The 23,636-nt window shown below is 44.4% G+C and overlaps 3 protein-coding genes across 4 annotated transcripts in view; all 3 read left to right on the plus strand.

The window, feature by feature from the left end:
• Positions 1 to 4,892, plus strand: part of LOC117898554 — a 32,696-nt gene extending 27,804 nt beyond the window's left edge. The window contains exons 9-11 of one of the 2 annotated variants that reach the window (XM_034808039.1): positions 4 to 181; positions 242 to 2,196; positions 3,171 to 4,892. In XM_034808039.1, the coding sequence (XP_034663930.1) occupies positions 4 to 181; positions 242 to 2,196; positions 3,171 to 3,203 (2,166 nt within the window). In that variant the 3' untranslated portion in view covers positions 3,204 to 4,892. Of the gene's footprint in view, positions 1 to 3; positions 182 to 241 lie in introns of both variants that reach the window. The other variant, XM_034808038.1, reaches the window with a different exon arrangement.
• A 1,069-nt stretch (positions 4,893 to 5,961) lies between these two features.
• LOC117898556 (protein fem-1 homolog CG6966) lies at positions 5,962 to 21,627 on the plus strand. Its single transcript, XM_034808042.1, has 5 exons — positions 5,962 to 6,669; positions 18,641 to 19,001; positions 19,067 to 19,667; positions 19,733 to 20,552; positions 20,615 to 21,627. Exons 1-5 carry the CDS (start codon positions 6,610 to 6,612, stop codon positions 20,798 to 20,800), a joined length of 2,028 nt encoding a protein of 675 aa, XP_034663933.1. The 5' UTR covers positions 5,962 to 6,609; the 3' UTR covers positions 20,801 to 21,627.
• A 1,041-nt stretch (positions 21,628 to 22,668) lies between these two features.
• Positions 22,669 to 23,430, plus strand: LOC117898856 (low choriolytic enzyme). The gene has a single exon (XM_034808532.1). The coding sequence runs from the start codon at positions 22,669 to 22,671 to the stop codon at positions 23,428 to 23,430; it is 762 nt and encodes a 253-aa protein (XP_034664423.1).
• Positions 23,431 to 23,636: the final 206 nt, after the last annotated feature.

Here is a 23,636-nt window from a genome sequence, read left to right on the forward strand (position 1 = left end):
CAGCCTCAACCAATTTCAGCCATTGAGGACTTTACCCACGTGGTGGTGAATCGCGAGGATGATGTCACCTGCAGCGTGTCCATCTTTATGCTGGGCGATCGTGCCGTCAAGTTCATCATGGAGGATCGGGATGCGTGCGAGTTTAGCCTGGTGCTCGGCGGCTACTATCGACTGCTGACGGGTGAGCTAATCCCTTGCTGGATTCCTAAGAGATTTCAAATGTTTCCTTCTCTCTGCCCAGGCAACATGCTGAATCTGCTAAGGGAAAGAGATCCCTCGGATGAGGATAATGCACCGGGCTTCCTCTCCCAGCACACGGTGCTGCCCGCCGGCTGGAGCTATCTGCTGCCGTACCACACGCGCGCGCACAGCGTCAACTTCCTGATGACGCCGCCCTACCATCCCGTGACGCAGCTGCCCCCACAAGTGGGCGCTCCATTGCAGGCTCAGTCGCTGCCGTATGCCATGGACTTGGATCTGCACAGCGTTATGGCCACGGAGCTGCTGGAGGAGGCGGCCAAGGACTCGGGGCTGAGCGACAGCAGCGGCAGCAACTACTGCGAGGGTCGCATTCAGTCCTCCCATCAGATGGCCAGCGTGGAGGCCAAGAACGAGCAGGTGCTGCGACGTGTGCAGGAGCTGCAGCATCTCGTCCAGACCTCCGAGCAGTATCTGAGCGAGCAGGAGCAGGGCATCCCCGGCGGTGGCCAGACAATGGCCGTCCTCGAGTTCGATTCGGACTGCGACAGCCTCAACAGCAGCAAGGTCTCCTCCACCGAGGAGACTTCGAATGTCCTCAGTCTCGTTGGCGCCTTGCCGCCGGGTAATCCCCTCAAGCACAGCGATTCGCTGACGCTGCTGGCGGAGACCATCAGCCACGATCTGAGCGGCATTACGCAGGGCCTCAATGCCATACCGGAGACGGCGCCAGTGTCCTCCTCGGCTCCCGCCACCCCGGCCACGCCCAAGCGAAAGCCGAGCCTCTGCAGCACCTCCAGTCCGCGGCCCCAGCGGAAGATGAACGGTTTCAGCCAGCTGCTGAGCGACCTCCAGGCACTGGGCACGGACTTTTCGCAGAGCGAAAGCGACTCGGAGTCGGTGGCCTCGCCCGCCCAATCGCCCACCGCCCGGAGACCGCAGATAATGCTGCTCCAGGCGACAGGTGCGGGCTCCGGTGTATCCGGAGGGCTGGTGGCACCCAAACAGCCGCTGTCGCAGCGCAGCAGCTTCGGGCTGCACAGTCCCGACGGCAGTCACTTTGGCGCCGAAACGAAGGACTACAATCTGCGGGAGTATCTGCAGCAGCTGAAGGAGATCAGCAATGCCTCGTCGGCGGACACGGATGTGGCGGCGCGCCAGCTGTCCGAGATCTATGGGTTCGAGGTGCGCGAGGACACCTTCATCGAGACGGACACGGATGTGATTGATTTGCGTGCCATACCACCGCCCCAGACGCCCGATGAGCTGGACTCCCTGTCGCTGATGAATGCGGCGCCACCCAAGGGCTTCGAGGGACGGGCCGAGGAATTGGATAGCTTCCTGCAGCAGATAATGGTGGCGCCGCCCACACAGAAAGCCACGCCCGCCAAAGAACTCACACCGGAGGAGATTATGTCGTTCATTATACCACCGCCGCCGAATCTGGAGCAGCAGCAGCAGCCACAGCAGGCGCCACAGCAGACCATGGAGACGGAATCGCTGTACAGCAATTCGGTGCAGGCAAAGCGGGAGTTCTTCCAGTCCGTGGCCAATGGGAACAATGGGAACAACAGCAGCAGCAGCAAGGAGCAGTCCCCACGTGTCATCGAGTATGCCACCGTGGAGCGGAAGAGTAAATTTAGCTGCTGCCCCACCACCAAGAAGGAGGAGCCAGCCACTCCAGCAGCAGCAGCAGCAGCAGAGCCCGAGGTGCAGCCACCACCCAGAACACCCACCGCTGAGCAGTTGTCGCCGCCACCGGCACGACCACCCAAGAGCGCAGAGCTCCTGCAGCGTTATTCGCCCAAGAAGCAGGTGAGGATTATGGCCACACACCAGCAACAGCAGCAGCAGCAACATCAGCAGCAGCAGCAGCAACATCAGCAGCAGCTGCAACAGCAGAGGGACAACAGCAGGGGACCGCCACAGCTGCCGCCGAGAGGCAGTCCCACCTTCGATACGCAGCAGGGGAATGCCCCAGCGGCTGCCATGATGTCGGTGAGTGGCCCGAAGAAACCCCCACTGCCGCCCATTGCCAGTCGCCCGCGTCCAACGAATGGCATGTCTCCAGCTGCACCACCTAATCCTGCATCCGCAACACCCGCCCACTACTCACCGCCCATACCGGCCACGACACGCCTACCCAATGCTCATTCCAATGGCCATCAGCAACAGCAGCAGCAGCAGCAACATCAGCAGCAGCAGCAACAGGTTCCTGTCGTACCAAAGAAGCCCCAGCAGCTGCACGGCGAGAAGCTATTTCTGAAGAATGGCCACCTGATCGATGGTGAGGCGCTGCTGGGCAAGACGGATGTGGCCATGGCCGGACTGCTCATCCGACTCGATCAGGTGGCGGCCCAGTGCTCGGCCGCCCAGTCAGCGGGCGGTGGGACGAGCATCGACGAGGAGAAATTCCAGCGGGCGCGCAACGAGCTCACGGAGCAGACACTGGCCCTGGTGACGGCCAGTAAATTCCTGGTGGCCTCCATGTCGGACATGACGCTGATTACGCTGCCCGAGCACCTGACCTCCTGCCTGACGGCCATCCGACGGATCACGGAGCTGGCACAGGACATGACGCGGCACACATCGGCACCGCTGCAGACGCGAAATATCGTGCTGAAGGTGCACGATGTGGCGAGCAGTTTCCGGGAGCTGGTGGGTGTGCAAATAGGACCGATTGGCGCCGGACAGTTGGCCCTGCAGGCCGAGTGCTTGGCCAACGTGCTGGCCACTCTGCTGCGATCGCTGCGGGTGTTCTCCCCATAGCCCAACGGGAGCACAGGCGGCGGATCCAATCCCAACCCTGACAACATATCGCACGCTCGTCTATCGACGCAACTCTCTCTATGTAAATCCCTATATACAACCTACATCTAGGATGGCAGCTGCAGCCCCAAAACTACTATTTACATATATACTACCCATCATAATGTACGCACGATATATCAACTCTCGAAACTATTTTACAGGTAAAGGGCAACGTCAGAGAGTCGGCGGTCTGATCTGATCTGATGTACTCTTTAGGCTTAATCCCCATCAACACTGGAACATTGAAGCTCAAACGATGTGTGCGGATCCTCTGTCTGTGTGTGGTATGATGGAATATGCTATAGAAGGTCCTCCCTGACACAATTTGATTTGTAATTTGCAACTGGAAAGGCAGCTCCAAAAACTCTGCAATCGTTTAAGGATTTTAGTGAAGTTTTCCCAAAGCATTTATAGCGTATTTTTTGTAACTATTTAGATAGTTGTGCAACCTGTCGAGCAATGTGTCTGTCATTTTGTTACTTGTGCAGTGTTTTATATGGGAATGTTTTTAGTGATTTTTAATTATATTTACGCTCAGATTTCGCTTGAAGATTGTAGACATTCTTGTAATTATCTCTCACCGAACTCTCTGTTTTAATCGTTGATATTTTTCTAGTGTAAAGCAGATTGAAAGCCAACAGATGAAAGACTGCCCTAACTCAATTTCAACTTATTCCCCAGTGTCATATCTGTTTACAAGCTCTAGGACCTACAGCTTATTCCATCACACATATCTGAGCGATCTACACAATAAAATATCTCTTAAAGAACCAAAAACAAAACAAAAACAAAAGAAAAGGAAAAGATATCTATTCTAAATCATAAAAAAAATCACTTTCTCAACTTAACGCATGCAACTAACTCGAATTTCTATGTGTATTCTCCTAAAAATCAAACTATTTTTAAACTATACAAATTATATACAAAACAAATACTTATTATATACATCAAAATATCAATCACTCGAATTATTGGTAGAGCCCCCCCCACTCTCTCTCTCTCTCTCACTTTTTGAACCCCAGTCCAGACCCAGCCCAAATAGTACCAATTGAATGTGAAAACGCCCATGACTTGATTATCTAGACCAATTTATACTTATGATATGATGATGAAATGAAACTAACGGACATATAAGTTTATATTTTAATTATGCTATTAGTATATTTTCTTATGTACATAATTTACACACACACACAACACACATACTCAAGCATACATACCACATACTGACCTAATACATAATATAAAACAAGTAAATATACATAAATATATTATTATACAATATACAAATTGACCAAACAATAATCAAAATTTTAACTTGTGATATAAAAACAAAAGAAAAATTAAAAAAAGAAAATCCATAAAAAAAATACATAATAAATAAATAAATAAAAAGTAATTTTTCCTTTTTTTAACAATAAAAGGAGTAGCATTTTTTTGTATAGTTTATTCTTTGTTGTTAATAAACGATCGATCGACTATAACTCTTTTTTGTTATTGTTTTTGTGTCATAATTTTTGTTGTAGATGTTTTTGTTGTTGTTGCTGTTGTTGTTGGACGTACAAGAACGCACACTAAGTTGTAGCTTTAACTAATTATATTTACAATAATTATTCATAAATAATCAAAGAAAGTAAACATTCAAAAAGATTAAAATATGCAAGCAAAACTAATCGATAAAAAAATGTTTTTATTTGTTTATAATTTTTGTTGAACAGAAAAACAAACACACACACACAACACATACGTACATATATTATTCGTATCATAACCATATGGGATATTACTAAAGAAATATACAAATATGACTTAAAATTACTATTAATAATATTAAGTAAACCATATTCAAATGTACAATGTAAAACAATGTAATGATTTAATGGAAAAAACAAAAACAAAAAGAGAACAACAAAATGCATATGAAATTGTATGAAATAAATTCAATAAATAAACCAAAGGAAAAAGTTGTGCAAGTTTTCAGTTGAATTTAAATTTGAATTTCATGAACGGCTGCAACTGTCTATCAGCCAGCTACGCCTCTCAGCTGTCACTAGCTGCCTGCTGTGGCACCCAGCCATGGTCGCAGCTATATATGAAATTCCAAATTGCACTCCAGCGTTTATCGCTGTTACCATCTCATGCAGAGGGTCCTAATTTGTCACACCTGAACCAATAAATTCAAAGTAAAATTTGCAAACCTTATGAATGTATTGTGGGTGGCTCAAATGTTATGAATATTTCAAATATGTGTTTCAGCCGCATGTACCTCTAAAATATACCATGGGTCAGCTTCCACAAGCTCCCTGCTACGGGTGACACACAGTCAATCCACAAGTTAGACTAGTTTGGTGGTTAAAGTTATCGCACAGAAGTATCCATGTTGATATTCTTAACAATCCAAAAATATAGCCAAGTATCATCAGCAGCAGGTTGACCATTTACTGTACAATACTATTCGAGATGTTGCAACCACGAAATATTTTAAAGATAATTTTAATATTTGTTAATGAAAATAGGGTTTAATCGAAACGTACTACCGGTTGACAAGCCACAAGTTGTCCATGCCCACACACGTAATATCTGCTTTTTTTTTTGGTTGATCTTTTTAGCTATAAACTTAATTTAAAAACATTCCAATTAAAGGAAGTCGTAAAAAGCAGCCAATGTTGTGTAGAATTGATTGATACATTAGATAAAATTATACCTTTAGCGCTTAGTATTCTAATAAGCTAGTAATATTAAATAGAACATTAAAATCGAGCAAAGTCAGTATACGTAAGTGTGAACGTATATTATTTTTGGTATAGTTCAGTGGGATTTCTGTGCTCATATTTGAAACGAAAAAATGAGGAGAGAAGGTATATTTTGGTATATTTTTGAGGGTTGTGCGGTATATTTTATGGACAATTCCGCGGTCACACTGGTTCTGTTTTTAAATTTTAAAACTTTTAAAGTAACTTTTACCCTGGCCTGGCTGTCGGTTTTTACGAGGCAGAGCTGCGGCAATCGAGAAAAATTGTTTGTTGAATCGCCGAGGTTCTTGTGTGTTAAATGCTCTGCCCCAGCAGAGTAGTAACCGAAATCCGATCCACGAAAATTAAAATCAAGAATTAAGTAAGCCCGGAAGTGTAAACAACAACAACAACAAGTAATACGAAAAGAAAAGAAGGAAATATCAATCTTCCTGCTTTTTGGCAGCGGGCCACAAGAAGAAGGAAAGAAAAGTGCGCAAAAAAAAGAAATGACAACTGCACTTGCAATTGCAAGAAAGAATCGAATAAAATAAAAATAAAAATACGGAAGCCAAGAAAACGTAGCAATCGTTGAATATACACAAAAATCTACACATGTATTGTCGGTTTGAAAGTTCTTCTTTTGTGCAAAAGAAATAAAATTTCTCGAAAGAAATACATCAACAGCATCCGCAAGAATCGAATCTCTCTGTTCCTCTCTCCCTCTCTCGACGAAGCAGCAGAAGCAGAAAAACAGAAAAAAGAATCTTTGCTGTCGATTTGTTGCTACACTAACCACAGCACAGCCCCCCTGTAATCCAAAACACCCAAAATTCGCAGAGATTTATGCTGAAGGCGATTCCACAAAATGGATTATAAATTCATTGTTTTTAATGCTGCCCGCGATAATAATCTGATCCAATTGAAGGTGAGTTCATACATAAAAAAAAATAAACGCCTCTCACCCTCTCTCTTTGCGGCCTGTGAGTGGGTGGAAATGCTTGGCTTGGTGGCAGCTCAACAGCTTCCACTTCTTGCAGTCAGCAGAAATAACATTAACAAGGTATAATTGTATTAAATAGAAATCTCAGCTGGCAGTGTGTTAGGCCTTGTGACTAATCAATAAAGTTCTCACCAAAACACACATACACATGCATACATATTTAGTTCCCTCTCTCTGTCTGTCTCTCTGGCTGGTAAGCCGTACACGCGCATGTTCTGCCCACAGTGATGGCTAGTCAATCATTACAATCTAGCTGGAAAGAAGCTAAAATAATGCGAGATTTCTATGCAGAAAACAAAATTTAAATCTAAGTAATTAAACTCTGGAATTGAATCTACTCTTCAAATTAATTTAAAAAGTATTCGATTCCACCCTTTGGGGACTCAACTATTAGAAAGGGTAGTTTACCCTATAAGTGTGCTTCCCAGTGTCAAACAATTCCATTCGAAATACTCTAAATATTTCTTAATATTTGTTGCTGAGCAACAGCTCATCATTGATTTGATGATACTCGTATGCTAATTTTTGAGCATGTGCACTAGACAGGTTTTTAATTTTAGCTGGTTTTCTTTTTGCACATTTGCCTAATCTGGCAGTTCGACTAATATAAAAAGCAGTAATTTTACTTCACTTTTAAAATATATAACCCAGCAGCTGCCGGAACTATCGTTTGGCGCATCTTAAAAGTTGAAAGTTTCTGCAGCTCGAACTGGTTATACTCATAGAATCTATAGTACTAGCTATTTCCTTAGCTAAATTTCTAGCTTTTTTTATATGAGAAACTCGCTAAATGCATTTCTCTGCCAGCAAACAATAACAAAAATATATGTTTGCCCGTCTGTGGCGACTGCAACGTGTTTGTGGGCGTATCGCGTAGCTTGAAAACTTTTTCTTGCGACTGCAATACTTTTGGGGCCAGAGGCACGCTCTTTGCATAACAAAAGTTCTTAAGCTTTGGTCGGCGTCTGGGCCTGGATCTACCCTGCTTATGGGGCCCATGCCAGGGGAGCTTGACATTGCAAAAGTGAAACAGCAACAGAAGCAGAAAACCTGCTGCAATTGGCGCTGTTGCATTGAAGCAGCTCCGCTTTGGCCCCGCACTGCGGCTGTTGCTGCATATGTGGGTGGCTGCTGTTGAATAATTGTGACTGTGACTCTGACTGTGCCTGCGCCTGCGACGTGTGGATATTTATGATAAGTGTGGCCTGTGCCACCTCCGACTCCGAATCTGCTGTGATAAGTGTGACTGTGGCTGCATTTAAATCTCTGAGCTTGTCTGACATTTCAGCAAATGATACGTGACATGGAAATCATGTAGTTCACTTGCTTGGAAAACTTGCTAATGAGCTGTGGTGGGGCTGCAAATGGAAACCAATGTGGATAATAATGCCCGTAATTTATTCTGTTCTCCAGTGGTTCGAGGTGGGGGAGGCCAGTGCTTATGCACTTACGAGCACAGTGGCGTTTAGCATATGGTAAACACATCACCCAGGAAGGAATTTTGTCATTAATTAGCTATCAACAATGAGAAGCTATTTTCCGAGCATTGTGAGAGCTCGAGGAGTGATGCAAAATCAAGGGTAATGATGGAAGAACCTGCATTCTAGGATATATTTTTACAAAAGTTGCACAAAATATAAGAGATCATTTCATTTCGGTCCTAAATTATAAATTTTCTGTGAAAATAATGGATTTGGGAACCCTCTGCAACATATTGTCTCCACTGTATTTCCCCCGTTCCTTTATTAAAAGTCAAGCTTGCTGGGACACTGGTGGGCCACATGATAGAACAGCCACATAGCGTGTTTTTTCATCGTTTCAAATTTCCCAAGAAACGGTACCTGATTCGCTTGGTTTGGAGTTTCTCGGTGTTTGTTTGTTTTGCATTTTCCCCCACCTGCTGGCTTTGAATCACTTCCTTTGGCTGCGCGCTTATCTTATCAGCGGAGACAATACTCGTATTCGGTTTGTGTTTGCGTTGTTGTTGCTGCTTTTGTTGTTGCTGGTTAATGATGACTGCGCTCCAAATGCGTAGCAGGTATTTTTAGCAAATTTGATTTCGCTGTTGTTTTTGTATTTGGGCCACGTTGTGGCTGAACACGTTAATAACTGATGGACGGGCCAATTTTAAGAGCTGGAAATCACGTCGTGTCGTCAACGTGCTGCGGCAGGCAGCTCCGATCACAATTCACTTCCGCGTCTGTCATTTTACCAGAGAGACACAAGCTCTTCGATTCTGTCCGCTCTCCTTCTTTCGATCTCTTTGATGCTCTCTCAGAAGCAGAAGTAACACCCACCAGGCTAACGCACTTTGCAGATTATTATGATCGGCTGGGAGAGGGGGAAACAGCAGCAGCAGCAGAGCAGAGAACAAAGAGCCGTTCGTTGCATTCGGGTTTTTTTTTCTCTTTACCTTTTGCACTTCTTGGTTCTGTTCTTCCTTCTGCTGTTTTGTTGACAATTATCCTTGAAAGCGTTCAATCACACGAAAGTTGAGGGAAGGCTCGACTCGGCCATCCATCCCATCCACAAGCCCAAAACAGTGGACACTCGCTAGACGGAAGTAACTGCCAACAGTGGAGACTTTCATGTTATGTTGAGCTCTCCTCAAACAAAAGCTGCCACGACTGTTCGACTCCACTTTGAAAAGTAAAAGCAAAGAACAATCACAAACGTGATTACCATTTGGTGGGGATTGTGTGCCCATTTTGGTTCACTCTTGCGATCGTGCACTGTATTCTCGTTTTTCTTTCAACTTCCTGACTGACGGGTCGGTCTCTGTCTCTCGACCCTGGAAATGTGTCATTTATGGGGTGTGAGCATTATTTAGAGGCGAGAGCGACGCACGGGGTATGGTACGACTGTTGTGCCCCCTCCGTACGAATAAATAAATATAAAACGTGAGTGGATGGGATATTGAAGTTGCCCAAAAATAGCTTCAAGTATTGGAGGGGCTACTGCACTCAATGTTCCATATAGATATGGGAGTGGGAGAGGCATTGGCAGAGAGGGAAAGGGAGGGAGCCAAGCAACCTGCTTGGTTCGATATGCAACATGTTCTAGCCAGCCCCCCACCTCATAGAACTGGTTTTTCTTGCTCTCGCCGCTGTTTATGTTTGTTCCAAAAATAAGAAACCCCCAGCCCCCAAGAGCAACAGCCTGTCCTCCCTCTCTCTCTGCCACAAACAACACCAAAAGAGAGAGAGAGAGGAGCCCCCATCTACGATGTACACGAAGTTGGAGTGCCACTTTATGCTGAGTACACACAACGAAATATTTCTTGTTTCTTCCTCGTTTTTTTTCACCATTTTGTTTGATTTTCTTGGCCGTACGTGATGTGGCTCTAAGATCGAATGATTGATGAGACTTCATGGAGATGGCTGACAGAGGGGGGAATGTATCTGAAAAGTAGTTCAACGAAGTTCAGATCAACATCTCTCTTGATGGATTCTCTACAGAAAATGTTCGATGTTAGAGCAGCTGGAAAATATGTACATAGATGTAACCAGTTGAATGCGAATGGGGATTGTGATCTGTTTGAGCTGTGAAATATGGGATCCATTACGGATCTAATCTACGTTGAAAGTAAATTCAAATTCAAGCAATTAAACCTTTCTGATTGAGAGCTAGACTATAAAGGTTCACTCAGTTCTACTGGAAACTGGTTATAATTAAAATTATTACGCTTAACCTTAGCGATCCAACGATTAGAGTTCAATGATCCGGCTAGAATTATTTGCAGGCACCTATAGATTATACAATCATTATAGCCCCTCATTCCACTAACAAAATAAAAACATTCTTGGAGAAATATCAAAGCTCAGAACAGGTCTTGTAACACAATGTCTGTCCCTGGAATAGGAATCGTTCCTTTCATTCTGGCCCAAAAACTAATAAATCATTTAATTTTATATATGTATGTAGATACCTACTTTTTAGCTGCTTTTAAGTTATCTATTTTATGTTAGTGGCTGTTAAGTTATGCATCAATCAATCATTTAATATCTTGCTAGATAAGATGTACATTTTCTCTGGAAGTTTCTACCAAAATCTATCCAGTTCATAATCATTTGTGAGCCTTGAAATGATTTGAAATATACTGAAGCTGATTAATTATTCTCACGTAAAACTCATTTAATGTAGTTAGTGGTATTGTGTTTATTTTAATTATGTACATGCAAAAGTCCGAAAATCAAATCAAAATCAAGAAAAACGTTTTCTACACACAAAACACTCCAATCAGGCGGTTGGAGCACTTTTCGAGCGTTTTCAAAACATTTGCCCAGGCACAACATTCAAGATAATTCGATGTACAATTTTTGTTTTCTGTTTTATTTTTCATTCTCCTTTTTCTGCTTCTCTTGACTTTGCAAAGTTTTATGCAAAAACCAGAAAAAAACACAGTAAAAGTGAATTTTTTTAGTTGGTCAACAGCTGTTTTTTTTTTTGGGGTTGAGGTTGTGATTCTTGTGCCTTGCAATTTACTTGCCGTTGCTGTTGTGGTCTGTTGGGGTAACCTCAAAATGCGAATGTGTGGAGTGCATGTGTGTTTGGATACTCTTGCATCGGGGTTTTATGATTTTGAACAGAACTTTGTAAGATAGAGAGGAAAGGAATGCAATAACATGAAATATAAATGGATCTAAATTGAACTTCGAAAATAGTAACTTTTTTCATGTAGACGAATAATCTTTAAGAACAATCAACCAAATATTGAATTACTTGTTTTGTGGAAAATTCCTGTCCAAATTCGTAGTACTAACAGCACAGCATGTTTCTGTTTTTAGTTTACTGTATTTTTAGGAGCTTTCTTCCTCGATTTTATAATGAACTAAATTTCTTACGCCATGTTAAAAAACTTTCCAAAGGGTACACAAATGTCGTGATAAACATGTCTTTCTGGCATCGTTTTTCTTTGTTTTTTGTTTGAGCAAAGCTCGCGCGCGTTGAGTCAGTGCGAGAGAGTTGGCGCTTGGTGCTTTGTAGGGGGACCCCGGACCGCGGACCCCTGCTTCTTTTTCTACTTGTTTGCCATTTAAATGCTTCTTGATTATTAGTTTGCAGTGGTGTGAGTGCGAGTGCGAGTGTAGTTATGTGTCTGTGTGTGCGTGTGTAAGGTCAGAGCCAATCTCGCCGTCTGCTGGTGGTTTACTTTGACTCCAATTCTCTGTTGATGTTGTCTTTGTCATACACTCGCAGTGCTGTAAGTACGAGAATATTTACTGAATACACACGATATGCTAGAGTCAAGCATCTGTGGCTATTGAGTACACGAAGGGAACTGAGACCCCAAGCCGAAGAAGAAGAAGAGAGCAACAGCAATTAACGGCAACAAAAGATAACAAACAACTGAAACCACCGCCAGTAGAGAAACAGAGATGGAGATATATTTCTTTTCGACTTATGTAATGATAGCATTCCCCTGGCTTTATGTTCATGATACGCATATCTTCTCATAGCAAAAAAAGAACCCTGAAATATTACAATTCGAAGATCTATTGTTTCTCCGATTGCACTGAGAGAAACTCTTTTCGGAAGTGGAAGTCGTTCAATACCACTAGTGACTGTCGAACCGCCCTTCCTCCTCTGTGCTGCAAAATTAAAACAAAGAAACAGCAAAATACACACAAAAAGTAATAATAATAATACGTATTTACTTGAAGGTGACATCCGGATTTGAAGTTTAACAACCCGCGTAATTAGCCATGACTGTGACTCGCGTAACCTAGAAATAAATACAGACGCAAAAACAATTACGTCTACGAATTTTCGTTCAGTGCAATTTTATCGCACATCATAAATATTTACGATACCAAAAGCCTCAACGAGTCGAATCGTCTGGCGTCTGGCGGGGACACCCATAAAAATTGTGAGGGCAGAGAACATGTTCAAATTCTTACGCGTGCTACCAGATCCATATTGATTTTTTATTGAGGTATTGATATTGATATTATATACTTAGAAATCTGCACTTTTTACGCTATCTCAGGGTACTACGAAAGTTCTGAAAAAGCCGCTAAAGGAAGATCACCAACAATATATTTATTTAGCACAAAATATCTGCCAGAGAGTGATATTCAACATTTAGTTAGGGAATTTTAAAGGTGTTCATTCACATGGTACAGTACGTGTTCTCTTCTCATGATATCCACCGATACACAATCTTTACACAAATTTTAATTTGCAAAGGCTATTGGCACGTCTTTTAACCTTCCTTATGATAGACCTGCATTCCGCTCCTTGATCTTCTTTGTTTTTTTCCCCGTTTGTCAAGTTCAATGCACGATTGACTAAAACAACAAAACACGGGTAGGAGCAAAAGCAGCAAAGATGCAGGAACGCAATTGTATTTATGTATAAAGTACTTATAAAATTGTAAATCTTAAGAACAAGAGTGTTGTTTATAGAGTCGTTTATCTGTAGACTCCTTGGATCGTATCGTATCTCTTATCTGTGTTCTTGTTTGGCTCCGCCATGAGCCATCGATAAATGAATGTCTGTTGGCATTGCCTCTGGCTGAAAGAAGCGAAGCATTGGCTAGCATTCAAGTTCATGATAATTTAGACAAATTTTCCATATCATTAACTGATTTTTGTATTTTTCCACACACACATAAAACACCCAACACCATCACCACCAAACAACCTTGACCTCGACCCTGCCTCTGCCTCTCTGCCTTTGCCTCTAATGTGAACCCTTTGAATGAACGAGTTTTTTTTTATGTTCATCCACCGTCACCTCTGCGCTCATCGAATCCCGCCTCTTCCTCTGCCAGCGAGTGACGCTGCTGCTCATCGGATGCGCCGTTAAAAGCACCGTTGACCTCAAAAAGCGTTCGTGCTGCCTACCTGTGCTGGGGTGCCAGTGCTGCGTACGAAAGAGCTTAGCGGCAACAAAAAGCTAGATTAAAAAGCAATAGTTGAATCGTTTAGACTTTTCTTTGCATAGATTTTAAGACCAAACTTAGAGATGCAATTTATATCATTACTATTATACTGAATATCCATGGACTGAAAAACCGCCAGATTTATAGCTAGGTCTCACTCTAACTTGGCAGCACTACTCTTTGTGACTGTTGCTGCTGCTGTTCGCTGCTGCGTTTTTGCTTCTGTTTGTGCTGCCTTCTCCCCCGCTGCCAGCACCCTTGAGGAGACTGCGCAGCCGCGACACTGTCATGGCTTAGCTAACAAATAAACCAAATAATTTGAGTCAGCAAATGGTTCGATCCGTGGGACGGGGGAACGGGGACTAGACTTGACTGATTTGAATGTCGAGCCCCGAGAGCATGGCCAGCGACGCGTCAGCGACTGCTAAACGAACGACGGAACGGTTGAACGGCACTTCGCATCCCCACAAAATTGAACCAAAAGTTGGATGACCAAGACCGCGGAGTCTGAACTTGAATCGAAATCGGAATTGGAATCCAAAGCGTTTTGGTTTGTCTACTACTTGTGCATATCGTCGACATTGAACTCGTTCAATGTCAGAATTATCATAAATTATGCGTGTGTCCAGCCGGACGGTAGCAGCGGGCAAAGGGGGATACCGAACTCCACCAGAAAATTGATCGGCAAGCGAGAGACAAACAGCCAAAAACCAACAATTCACACAACAACAATGGAAAGTGGTGTTTATTGTTTTTGTTTATTACACGGAAATGAACAAGCTTTTGTTGCTGTGGCAGTTTCTAGTTAAACGCTATATTTAGTCCGCGTTTTGCTGCTGACATTTGTTCATAACGGTAGAAAGGCGCTCAAGGTGCTTCCACTCTCATCTGGATTTTCATTTCAATTGAACAAAAAAAAAATTTGATTGTATCTCACACACACAACCTTGCAGTCGGAAATCGTGTGTTGTTTTGTGTTGTGTTCCTGCCGCTTGTTTACACATTTTCACAATTTGCCAAACAATCCAATATAAATTAACAAGAAAATGTATTTTCATCATATTTGTTTCGTTTTCGGGAAGTAAAATTTACGCTTTTGTTGCTGCTTTTAAAGAAACAATTTTGCTGAAATTAAGTCATAAATTTACTTGGCTTATTGCATTGCTACACCTCACTCCTCTTCCGATGTCTCTTTCTTCACAAAATTTGGATTTAATTTATTTACCCACCTTTGCGGGGGGTTTTTGGGGAATTTCTGGTGAGTCTCAATGGATGCAAGAATTCTGGGAAAGGCATTCTATACATTTAGAGCTAATTAGTCAAGGTAGGGGATTTTTTCCTTATTTAGTTAGATGGTTAATTCAGACTAGATTATTCTTTTGGGAAACCTATAAATATACGACAAGTAATTTGCATTCAAGCATAGGTGCATAGCCACAGAAATGTGCAATAAGAAATGCAATAATTCTAGAATTATATTGCTTAAAATTAGAGAAAACCACTTGCGCACATACATTTATAAATGTACATATGTACATATGTATATTGTGTCAAGTATTCTTTGATCAATCAACTACAAAGCCCTAAACCCTTCAGTTCCCTAAATGTTTTCTAGCTGTTCTATGCAATTATCTTTTTGCTATTCTTCCCACAGTTGCTTATTATTCTACATAAAAATCTACCCCATGTACTTAGCATAATTAAATGAAAGTGAAAAAAGCCAAGTGAAGAATTTCCCATCATTTGCTATGCCCAATTGCTTGAATGGAAATTGAGGCCACTGAACCAGAATCGTTTGGGGTCATATCTATTATCGCATAATGTCGAGCGACCTGTACACAATTGATTGATTTTTCCAGCTCCATCCATGTCTTCTCCGTTGCTTTATCCGCTGCCATATCCGGTGTTGCTCACTGCCCCTGGTCGCCCCCTTGGGTTTACGTGCCATTTGCTTTGTGTGCCACAGGGGCCGCCTCTCTGCCTTTGGCAGTTTGACTTTTCATTTCGTTTGAAGCTTTCGGCACCGGGCTTAAGAAACAAGGTCACCCTCCCTCCTCCGGGTGGGTAGACAGGGAAAACAGCAGTGACTAAGGCTGATTCATAGCAGTTAAAGCTTAAATCATAATTGAGCAGAAGGCGGAAGAGAAGAGAATGAACAGCTGTTGCTGCTGCTGCGGCTGATGATGATCAACAGATCCCCCCCTTTGGGGCATATGCCGCCTGCCAATGAAAGTGAAAAGTTCAGTAGCCGACAAGGGAATGGAAGATGACACGACGGATGGACCAGCCATACTGTGGATGGCTTTAGACTAGTTAGCGATCGGATCGGACTTTTCAGAAGAGAACTGTGCAATTATTGACTTAAATTTATTGCTGAAATGCAATAAAAATTCCCTGAGTATCTACCAAACCACCAAATATTATTCCCACTGTATATTTAAATGGTTTATGTAAATTCCAATTCATTTTAATTATTTAAAGGGTATCTTCAAGTTCCCATGAATTGTTGTTGCTCTCCGCTCACTGTTAATTGCAGGCAAAAATAAATGCGTAATTTTCATTGTTCAATTTACGTTTGGCGTTTTCGTTGCGCTGCGTTTTCTTTTCCTTGGCCCAAAAGACATTTCAATATTCGTTTATTTTGAAAATAAATTTTCCTCTTAATTTTGTTGCCAAAAAATGTGGCTTTAGTTTGTTGTTGTTTTTCTTCTTTTATATTTTTGGTCTAGTTTTTTGCTTTTTTTGCATGTCACGCGCCACGAGGCCCGCAGATCGTTGCTCGTGCTGCGGGCAGGAGGGTGTGAAAAAGGCAGAGGTAGAGGAGATATGGGCTAAGACAAAGAATGCCGCTGCGGGTCGTGTGACGTCGTCCAAAGATCGGCACAAAGCCGATTGTCCCAATGCCAAAAGTAAAAGGCTTTTTGAGAGAAAGCAGGAAGTCAGCGAAGAAGATTCTTGGTATTCTCTTTGGCAAACGAGGGGGAAAGAGAGAGGGTGCTCTGATTGCAGGGGCGATCTCACCTAATCATTAATACGTCTTGGCTTTGGCAAGAACTTTTAGAGTGAGAGACAGATCTGAGAGAGAGAGAGATTGTGAAGAAAGCGTGAAGGAAATAGAATAACAATAAAAACTAGAAGCAGCGCCACGGCATTCACAAGGTCTTTTGCCGGTGTCTGTCCCCCCTGCCGTCTCTCTTCCCTCATATCTTTGTAACAGTTCGCAGTAGTTGGCATCTTTTACCTGCTCTTTGCCTTTGTGTCTTCTACACTTGCCGCTTATCTCCTTTTTCGCATGTGCCTGAACTTCTGGTTTGTCGTCTCTGTCGGGGAATGTTATAATTGAAGCTGAATGGGTGGGGGGCAACGGATTTCCTTTTTCCTGAAAGTACATTTAGTTCTGGCTGTGAAAGTAAAAGCTGTCTTGAGCTAAGTTTTTGTGTCCGTTTGTTTAGCGGGACATTATTTACAGCGAATCCACGAATCAATCGAAACAGTTGAAACGGAACAGGCTTAGAAATTTCACTTCAGGAACCAATCACATACCCGTGCAGATGTGAATATCTCACCAAAGAACACGCTTTGTTTTCCTGTTTTGTTTTGTGCTAATCAACAAATTCTGGTCAGAGATTAATAAATAAATATGTGAACAATTAAATGGAAATTGTTGTTTTCTTACCCCACTCATACATATTTTATTGAAATCTATGCGCGTTCCTACCCCCTTTTGCACGCGCTGGCAAACATCATAATTAGCATAAAGCGAAAATGAAACACGTTTGACATAAATGAATTTCAATTTGAAATTGGCATGAGAGCAAATGCGAAAAAATACAACAAAACAACAGCGCAACCGCAGCGAAACCAATAAAATAGAAATATAATTAGCATGCCAGACGGCAACAACAGCAGTTGGAAGAGCTCTCAGCTGATTGCTCGCCCTCTCCCTACCTCCCTTCCTCCCTCTCGCTCGCCCGCTCAGCTACTCGTGTGTGCTGCGGCTTATCTCTGTCTCTGTTCGTGTGTGTCTTACACCCCACCCATTTCGTTATCTCTGCGCTCAGGTTCTTCTCCCAGTGCGATCGATCCCCCCAGCACTTGCTGCCTTTGTTCGTCATAGAATATTTTTTGTATATGGCCTGGCAGCAATTATAAATTATTATTATTCCTCTTTTTCTATATTTTGTCATTGATTAAATCGTTCGTAATGGCAATTGTTTTGGGAGATTAGGATTTGTCTCAAGGGCAACCTTTTAGACAGATAAATAACAGAAACCAATAGCTGATAAGCGACAGATAGGAGGAATGTATTGACAAAGATAGCAGGCTGCAGTAGCTGAGGGGATTAACAAATTGTTTACACAAAGTGTAAGCAAACTCTCAGGAATTGTTATTGTCGTTATCGGCAAACTCTTTTGAAATAGTACACAACCTTGAACCGGGAACAGGCTTAAGAAAGATAACGCTGGAAACGCGATAAATGTAGATTCGAATTCTGATTTGTAAGCGGGTTTTAAACAGAATGTTAGAAGAGCCTAAAAACCAGATTTCGGCATCATATGATTTTATGCACACAGAGAAAAACGGGGCTAAAAGTGGAAAAAGTTTTCATACAAAAAAAAAAATAAAAAAATAAAAAAAATTAAAAATAAAAATGAGTTTATGTTAGGTAAAACAAATTTAAAATAAAAACTCTCTTAATCGCTTTAAATCATATTTTAATCAATCGAATAAAACAGATTTTTCTGCTAGATTCCACAGCCTCCAGCTTAAATTTTAAACCCAAATAGTATTAAATTTCCTGTGGTTTTCTTTTTAAATAATATTTCCAATTAAAAAGTCAAACCATTTTTGAGCGAACGACCCCGAACCCAACCCTGAACCGCTCTTGAAAGAGGCTCATTTTATTGAATTTTCACTCCACACCAATTAAATGGATTTTCTAATAAGTTCTTGTCATAAAGCAACTGATTACCTAGGCCCACAATTAACTCTTTGCTCTTTTGCTTACAGGCCACACTGTACAACAAAAGCCACAGCGAGGTGGGCAGCATCGTTTCGGCTAAAGTGAACGGAGCCACACCGCTGGTCATCTCCTGCCGCAACGGACACTACGATATTGTAGAATATTTATTGACAAAGTGTCGCGCCGATGTGGAGCAGGTGGGATCCGTGAGCTTCGATGGTGAGCCCATTGAGGATGCTCCGCCGCTGTGGTGTGCCGCCGCAGCCGGACACTTGGGCATTGTCAAGATGCTGGTACGTCGGGCGGCGAATGTGAACAGCACGACGCGAACGAATTCAACGCCCCTGCGGGCGGCCTGCTTCGATGGACACTACGAAATAGTCAAGTATTTGGTGCATCATGGAGCGGGTGAGTACTGAACGCGGAGACTCCTTTATGGCAGCTTGCTAATCCTTTGACCTTCTTTGTAACAGACTTTGAGGTGGCGAATCGACATGGACACACCTGCCTGATGATCGCCTGCTACAAGGGACACTACCGCATTGCCCAGTACCTGCTCTCGCTCAATGCGGATGTCAATCGGTGCAGCGTCAAGGGTAACACAGCGTTGCACGACTGCGCCGAGTCGGGCTCCCTGCAGATCCTGCAGCTGCTGCTGAAGCATGGCGCCACCATGGATGTGGACTACTATGGAATGACGCCGCTGCTGGCGGCCAGTGTCACCGGCCACATGCCCATTGTGGAGCACCTGATCACGCTGCCCTGCGTCAGTCGCGAGTCGCGCATCCATGCCCTGGAGCTGCTCGGTGCCACATATGTGGACAGAAAGCGGGACATGGCCGCGGCACTCAATCTGTGGCGACGAGCGCTCGAGGAGCGCAATGTGGAGCCGCCGCTGTCCAAGAAGGTGCAGGAGCCAGTGCCAGCCTACGAGATGGTGCGCGAGGTGACCAGCGTGGAGGAGCTGGAGGAGATGGTGCTCGATCCCGATGAGATGCGAATGCAGGCGCTGGTCATACGACAGCGCATCCTGGGACCCACGCATCCAGACACCAGCTACTACATTCGATTCAGGTGCGTTTGGCCATCTCCCCATTGAAGTCTGCCCTCTACTACAGCTTTTGTTTTACTCCTTTTAGGGGCGCGCACTATGCCGACGCTGGACGCTTTGATCGCTGCATAGAGCTCTGGTCGTACGCGCTGACAATGCAGCAAAAGATCCTGCAGCCGCTCAGCCCCATGACACAGTCGTCGCTCCTCTCCTTCGCCGAGCTCTTCAGCTTCATGCTGGTCGAGGCGGGACGCCTGCTGCCGCGCGGTCGTGTCGTGCCGCCCATCGAGGCCGATGGCATGCTAACCATTTTCTACAAGGCCGTCAAGGAGGTGGAACGCGGACAGGCCTTCAATCTGGAGCAGCAGCAACAGCAGCAGCAGCAGCTGCAGCAGCCACAACAGCAGCTGCTGGCCGCCAGCAAATCCTGTTCCTCATCTTCCTCAGCCTCGTCCTCCGCTTCGGCCACCTCCGCCACAACCGCCTCCACAACGCTGCTGTCTGCGCACCAGCACGACTGCAATCACGACCCGAACGCCCTCAGTCGCACCATGATAAGTGCCATCCACATTGGCTGTCTGCTCAGCTCGCTGCTGGACACGGACAGCCTCAGTCCGGAGATGCGCCTCCAGGTGATGGGCGCCCTGTATCGGCTGAATCGTCTCAAGGTGCGCGTGCGCTTCGACCGAACGGCGCTGCATTATTCCTGCTATCGCGAGGGCACACTGGCGGGTCGCTATCCCTCCTGCCAGTTCCCATCGACGACGCTGGCCAAGGCGCTGCTGGAGGTGGGCGCCGATCCGAATGCCATCGATGATGCGGGCAACACGCCGCTGCATCTGGCGGCCACACTGCAGCCGTACGTGGAGCCCCTGGCGCACATATTGCTCGAGGGTGGAGCGCATCTGGTGAGTGATAGATGATGGTATTTCCTTGAAAAGTTGCTAATCGTTCGCATAATCCCCTCTAGGATACGAAAAACTTTGCTGGTGAGACATTCGAGAGCTTGCTGGGCCCCACGCCCATGCACAAAATCATTGATCCGATGAAGTACACAACGCTGGCGTGCCTGGCAGCACGGACGATCAAGCGGCACGATATCCACTACGAGGGTGCCGTGCCGGAGACGCTCTACGACTTCATCGAGCTGCACTAGAGAGGGAGAGCCGTGGACTGGACGAGAGTCGACACACACTCAATTCACTCGATCGCTTACACGCTCGATCAATCGATCGCACGCCTGCCCAACCGCCCGCCCGCCCGCCATCCACCATACAAAATATCTACTACTACTACTACGCCTACGACTACGACGACTACTGTGTCTGAACCGTGTATATTTAGAGATGGAGAGAGAACTACGAAGATGACGATGATGATGACGACGAGCTGCGGCCCGGCACCCATGGAGCGCGTTACCAATTGACTAGGAACTGATTTGTGATCCAAGCAGAGTGCCTGTATCCTGGCTGCATCGGATCGGGACAATGTCTAACGAATTGACACAACGACAGAACGCACGGCGACAGAAAGCAGACACCAAGCAAGCGCAGCAAAAATCCAAGTTCCAGCGACCCCGAGAGCAATGCGGTCTTTGAATTTTGCTTGCAAAATATGTGTATGAAGCCTTCTTCTATCTTAACTATGTGTTCTTGCTATTCTAATTATGATTAATATAATATTATGTGTACCCGTGCCGTGCAGCGACTGCGGCGTGTTCGAGCAGCTTAACCCACGGCCAGGCCATCGCCGGCGACTCCTCAGAGCTGCTCCGAACACGCCCTGTCGCCACCGCGGCCCCAAATTTGTTATATGCGTAACGAGTATTTAGTGTTTATGACCGAAAAACAGAAATCAACAAAATGTAAAAAAAATATACAAAAAACAACAAAGAAATCGACCGACCGAGCGACTTTTAAGTGATGTTTACTGGCGAGAAGATGATGAACTAAGTTTTGTAAATATACAAACTGTAATTAACAATCAGTAATCGTTCATTGGTTTATCCGCCCCACAACTTACTTGAGTTAAGAAGAGAAGCCTCTAATCTATGCTGAAAGTGTGTATATCACTGATAGCAGGAATTGGTTGCCATAGGAACCGAAAGCGCAGTGGGAAAAAGCTTACTTTAATCCCCCCAACTGCATGGTACGCGGCACACTGGTGGCTAAAAAGTGACACTAGAGTCCAGCAAAAGTTGGTCACATTGCAAGTATTACACTGCAGTCTCACAAAAAGAGACACCGAGGAAAAGCAATCAACGAAATGTACACTGATGTTCACAATAAGTTTGATGGTGCGTGAAAACTGCACTGCTGGCAGTAATAGTCGCAATTAAACACCATTCAACGTAAAACTCTTCAACAAACACTAGTTGCGTGAAACTGTTTAGCGCCAAGGGAAGTTCTTCCTAAAAGTATACAATTTTCATTCGTTCTAATAGTTGTGGCCCAAAAATTGACCAATCTCCAGATGAATAGAAAAATACTTTCAATGAAATACGCTGTAAGCTTGAGTTCTGCAAAAGGAAAACACTGACAAGGCGCTTAAATATTTGAATAGCAAAGAGAGGACGCTTGCATACCAGCAGTGGCCAGCAGAAAGTGCATGCATAGTGGTGGACCGGAATAGTGTTGCAGATGAGCTAAGCGTGGGTTTTGATTGAGTTTTTGCTTTGTTTACTCTATTAAATACATTTTGTTATAACCCATTAAACAATTAAGACCAAGGAAAAATAAAATGTCTTGAGCCATTCCGAAAATGGCCATGGAAATTGCTTTACTGCAGAAATCTATGCAAATGAGTGCTAGGCCTTTTCGAGTCACCAGTGTAAATAGAACGAAAGACGGTTGCATCTACTGTGTAATTATTGTATCTATGTATGTATGTTAAGCTATGCGAAATGATAGAAGTGCAATCCATGGAGAGAAGTGTAAATAAAGTACATAAAACAGATAATATATTTTAAACAAAAGACTATAAAAACCGAACACGAGCTCAACTTTGGCAACACACACAGAAGAAATGTTGTTTCCATTGGGTTGCCTTTTCGTGGTGTTAGCTATAGCCATACCCAGACCTCGTCTGGTGGCATCGGAGGGAATCGATTCCTACGAGAACTACTACAACGAGATCCATGTGGATGACGAGCAGGCGGAGGCGAAGACCCGCAATGCCTTGAAGTCAGAGTTGCAGCGATGGCCTGGCAACAGGATATACTACCGCATATCCGGGGACTACAGCGATCAGGAGGTGGCCAATGTCCGCACGGCCATGACCAGCTTCAACGAGCAGACGTGCGTGAAGTTCGAGGAGGTGAATGGATCTCCGCCCGGCGGCCGACGCTATGTGTACTTCAAAAAGTCACCCAACATGTGCGGCACTCGGGTGGGCTACAATCCGATATCCTTTGGCTCCCACGATGTCCTGCTGAACGAGCGCTGCCTCACCATGCCCGCTGTGATCCAGCACGAGACGCTCCACCTGCTCGGTCTCTTCCACGAGCAGAGTCGACCGGATCGCCACGAGTATGTCCAGATTGAGTACGACAACATACCGCGCAAGTACTGGTCACAGTTCATGGCCATGAATTCGACCACCACCTACAACGTGCCCTACGATTACGACAGCGTTATGCATTATGCAAAGAACGCCTTCGCCAAGGACCCCAGCAAGCCCACAATTCGCGCCTTGGTGGATGGCAAGCCGGTGGAGCGAGACTTGGGGCAGGTTCGGGGCCCATCCGAGGGCGATTGGACCAAGATTCGTTTAATGTACAAGTGTTAGATGGATGATAATGGTGCCAGGGACTTGGATTGGTAATAAAATTGGGTTATTCGAAGAAAAATGTGTCTGTATGGCGAGAGTTGGGTGTGTCCATTCTGTATTCCGTATTTCGGAAACCAATCGAATAAATCAAAGAACTACAAAAATCGATGTACCCATTGTCGAAAATTCTAACAAGCTGCGTGCTAACTTCATACTGATAAACG

The sequence above is a fragment of the Drosophila subobscura genome, chromosome O (assembly GCF_008121235.1).
Source record: "Drosophila subobscura isolate 14011-0131.10 chromosome O, UCBerk_Dsub_1.0, whole genome shotgun sequence".
NCBI lineage: Eukaryota > Metazoa > Arthropoda > Insecta > Diptera > Drosophilidae > Drosophila > Drosophila subobscura.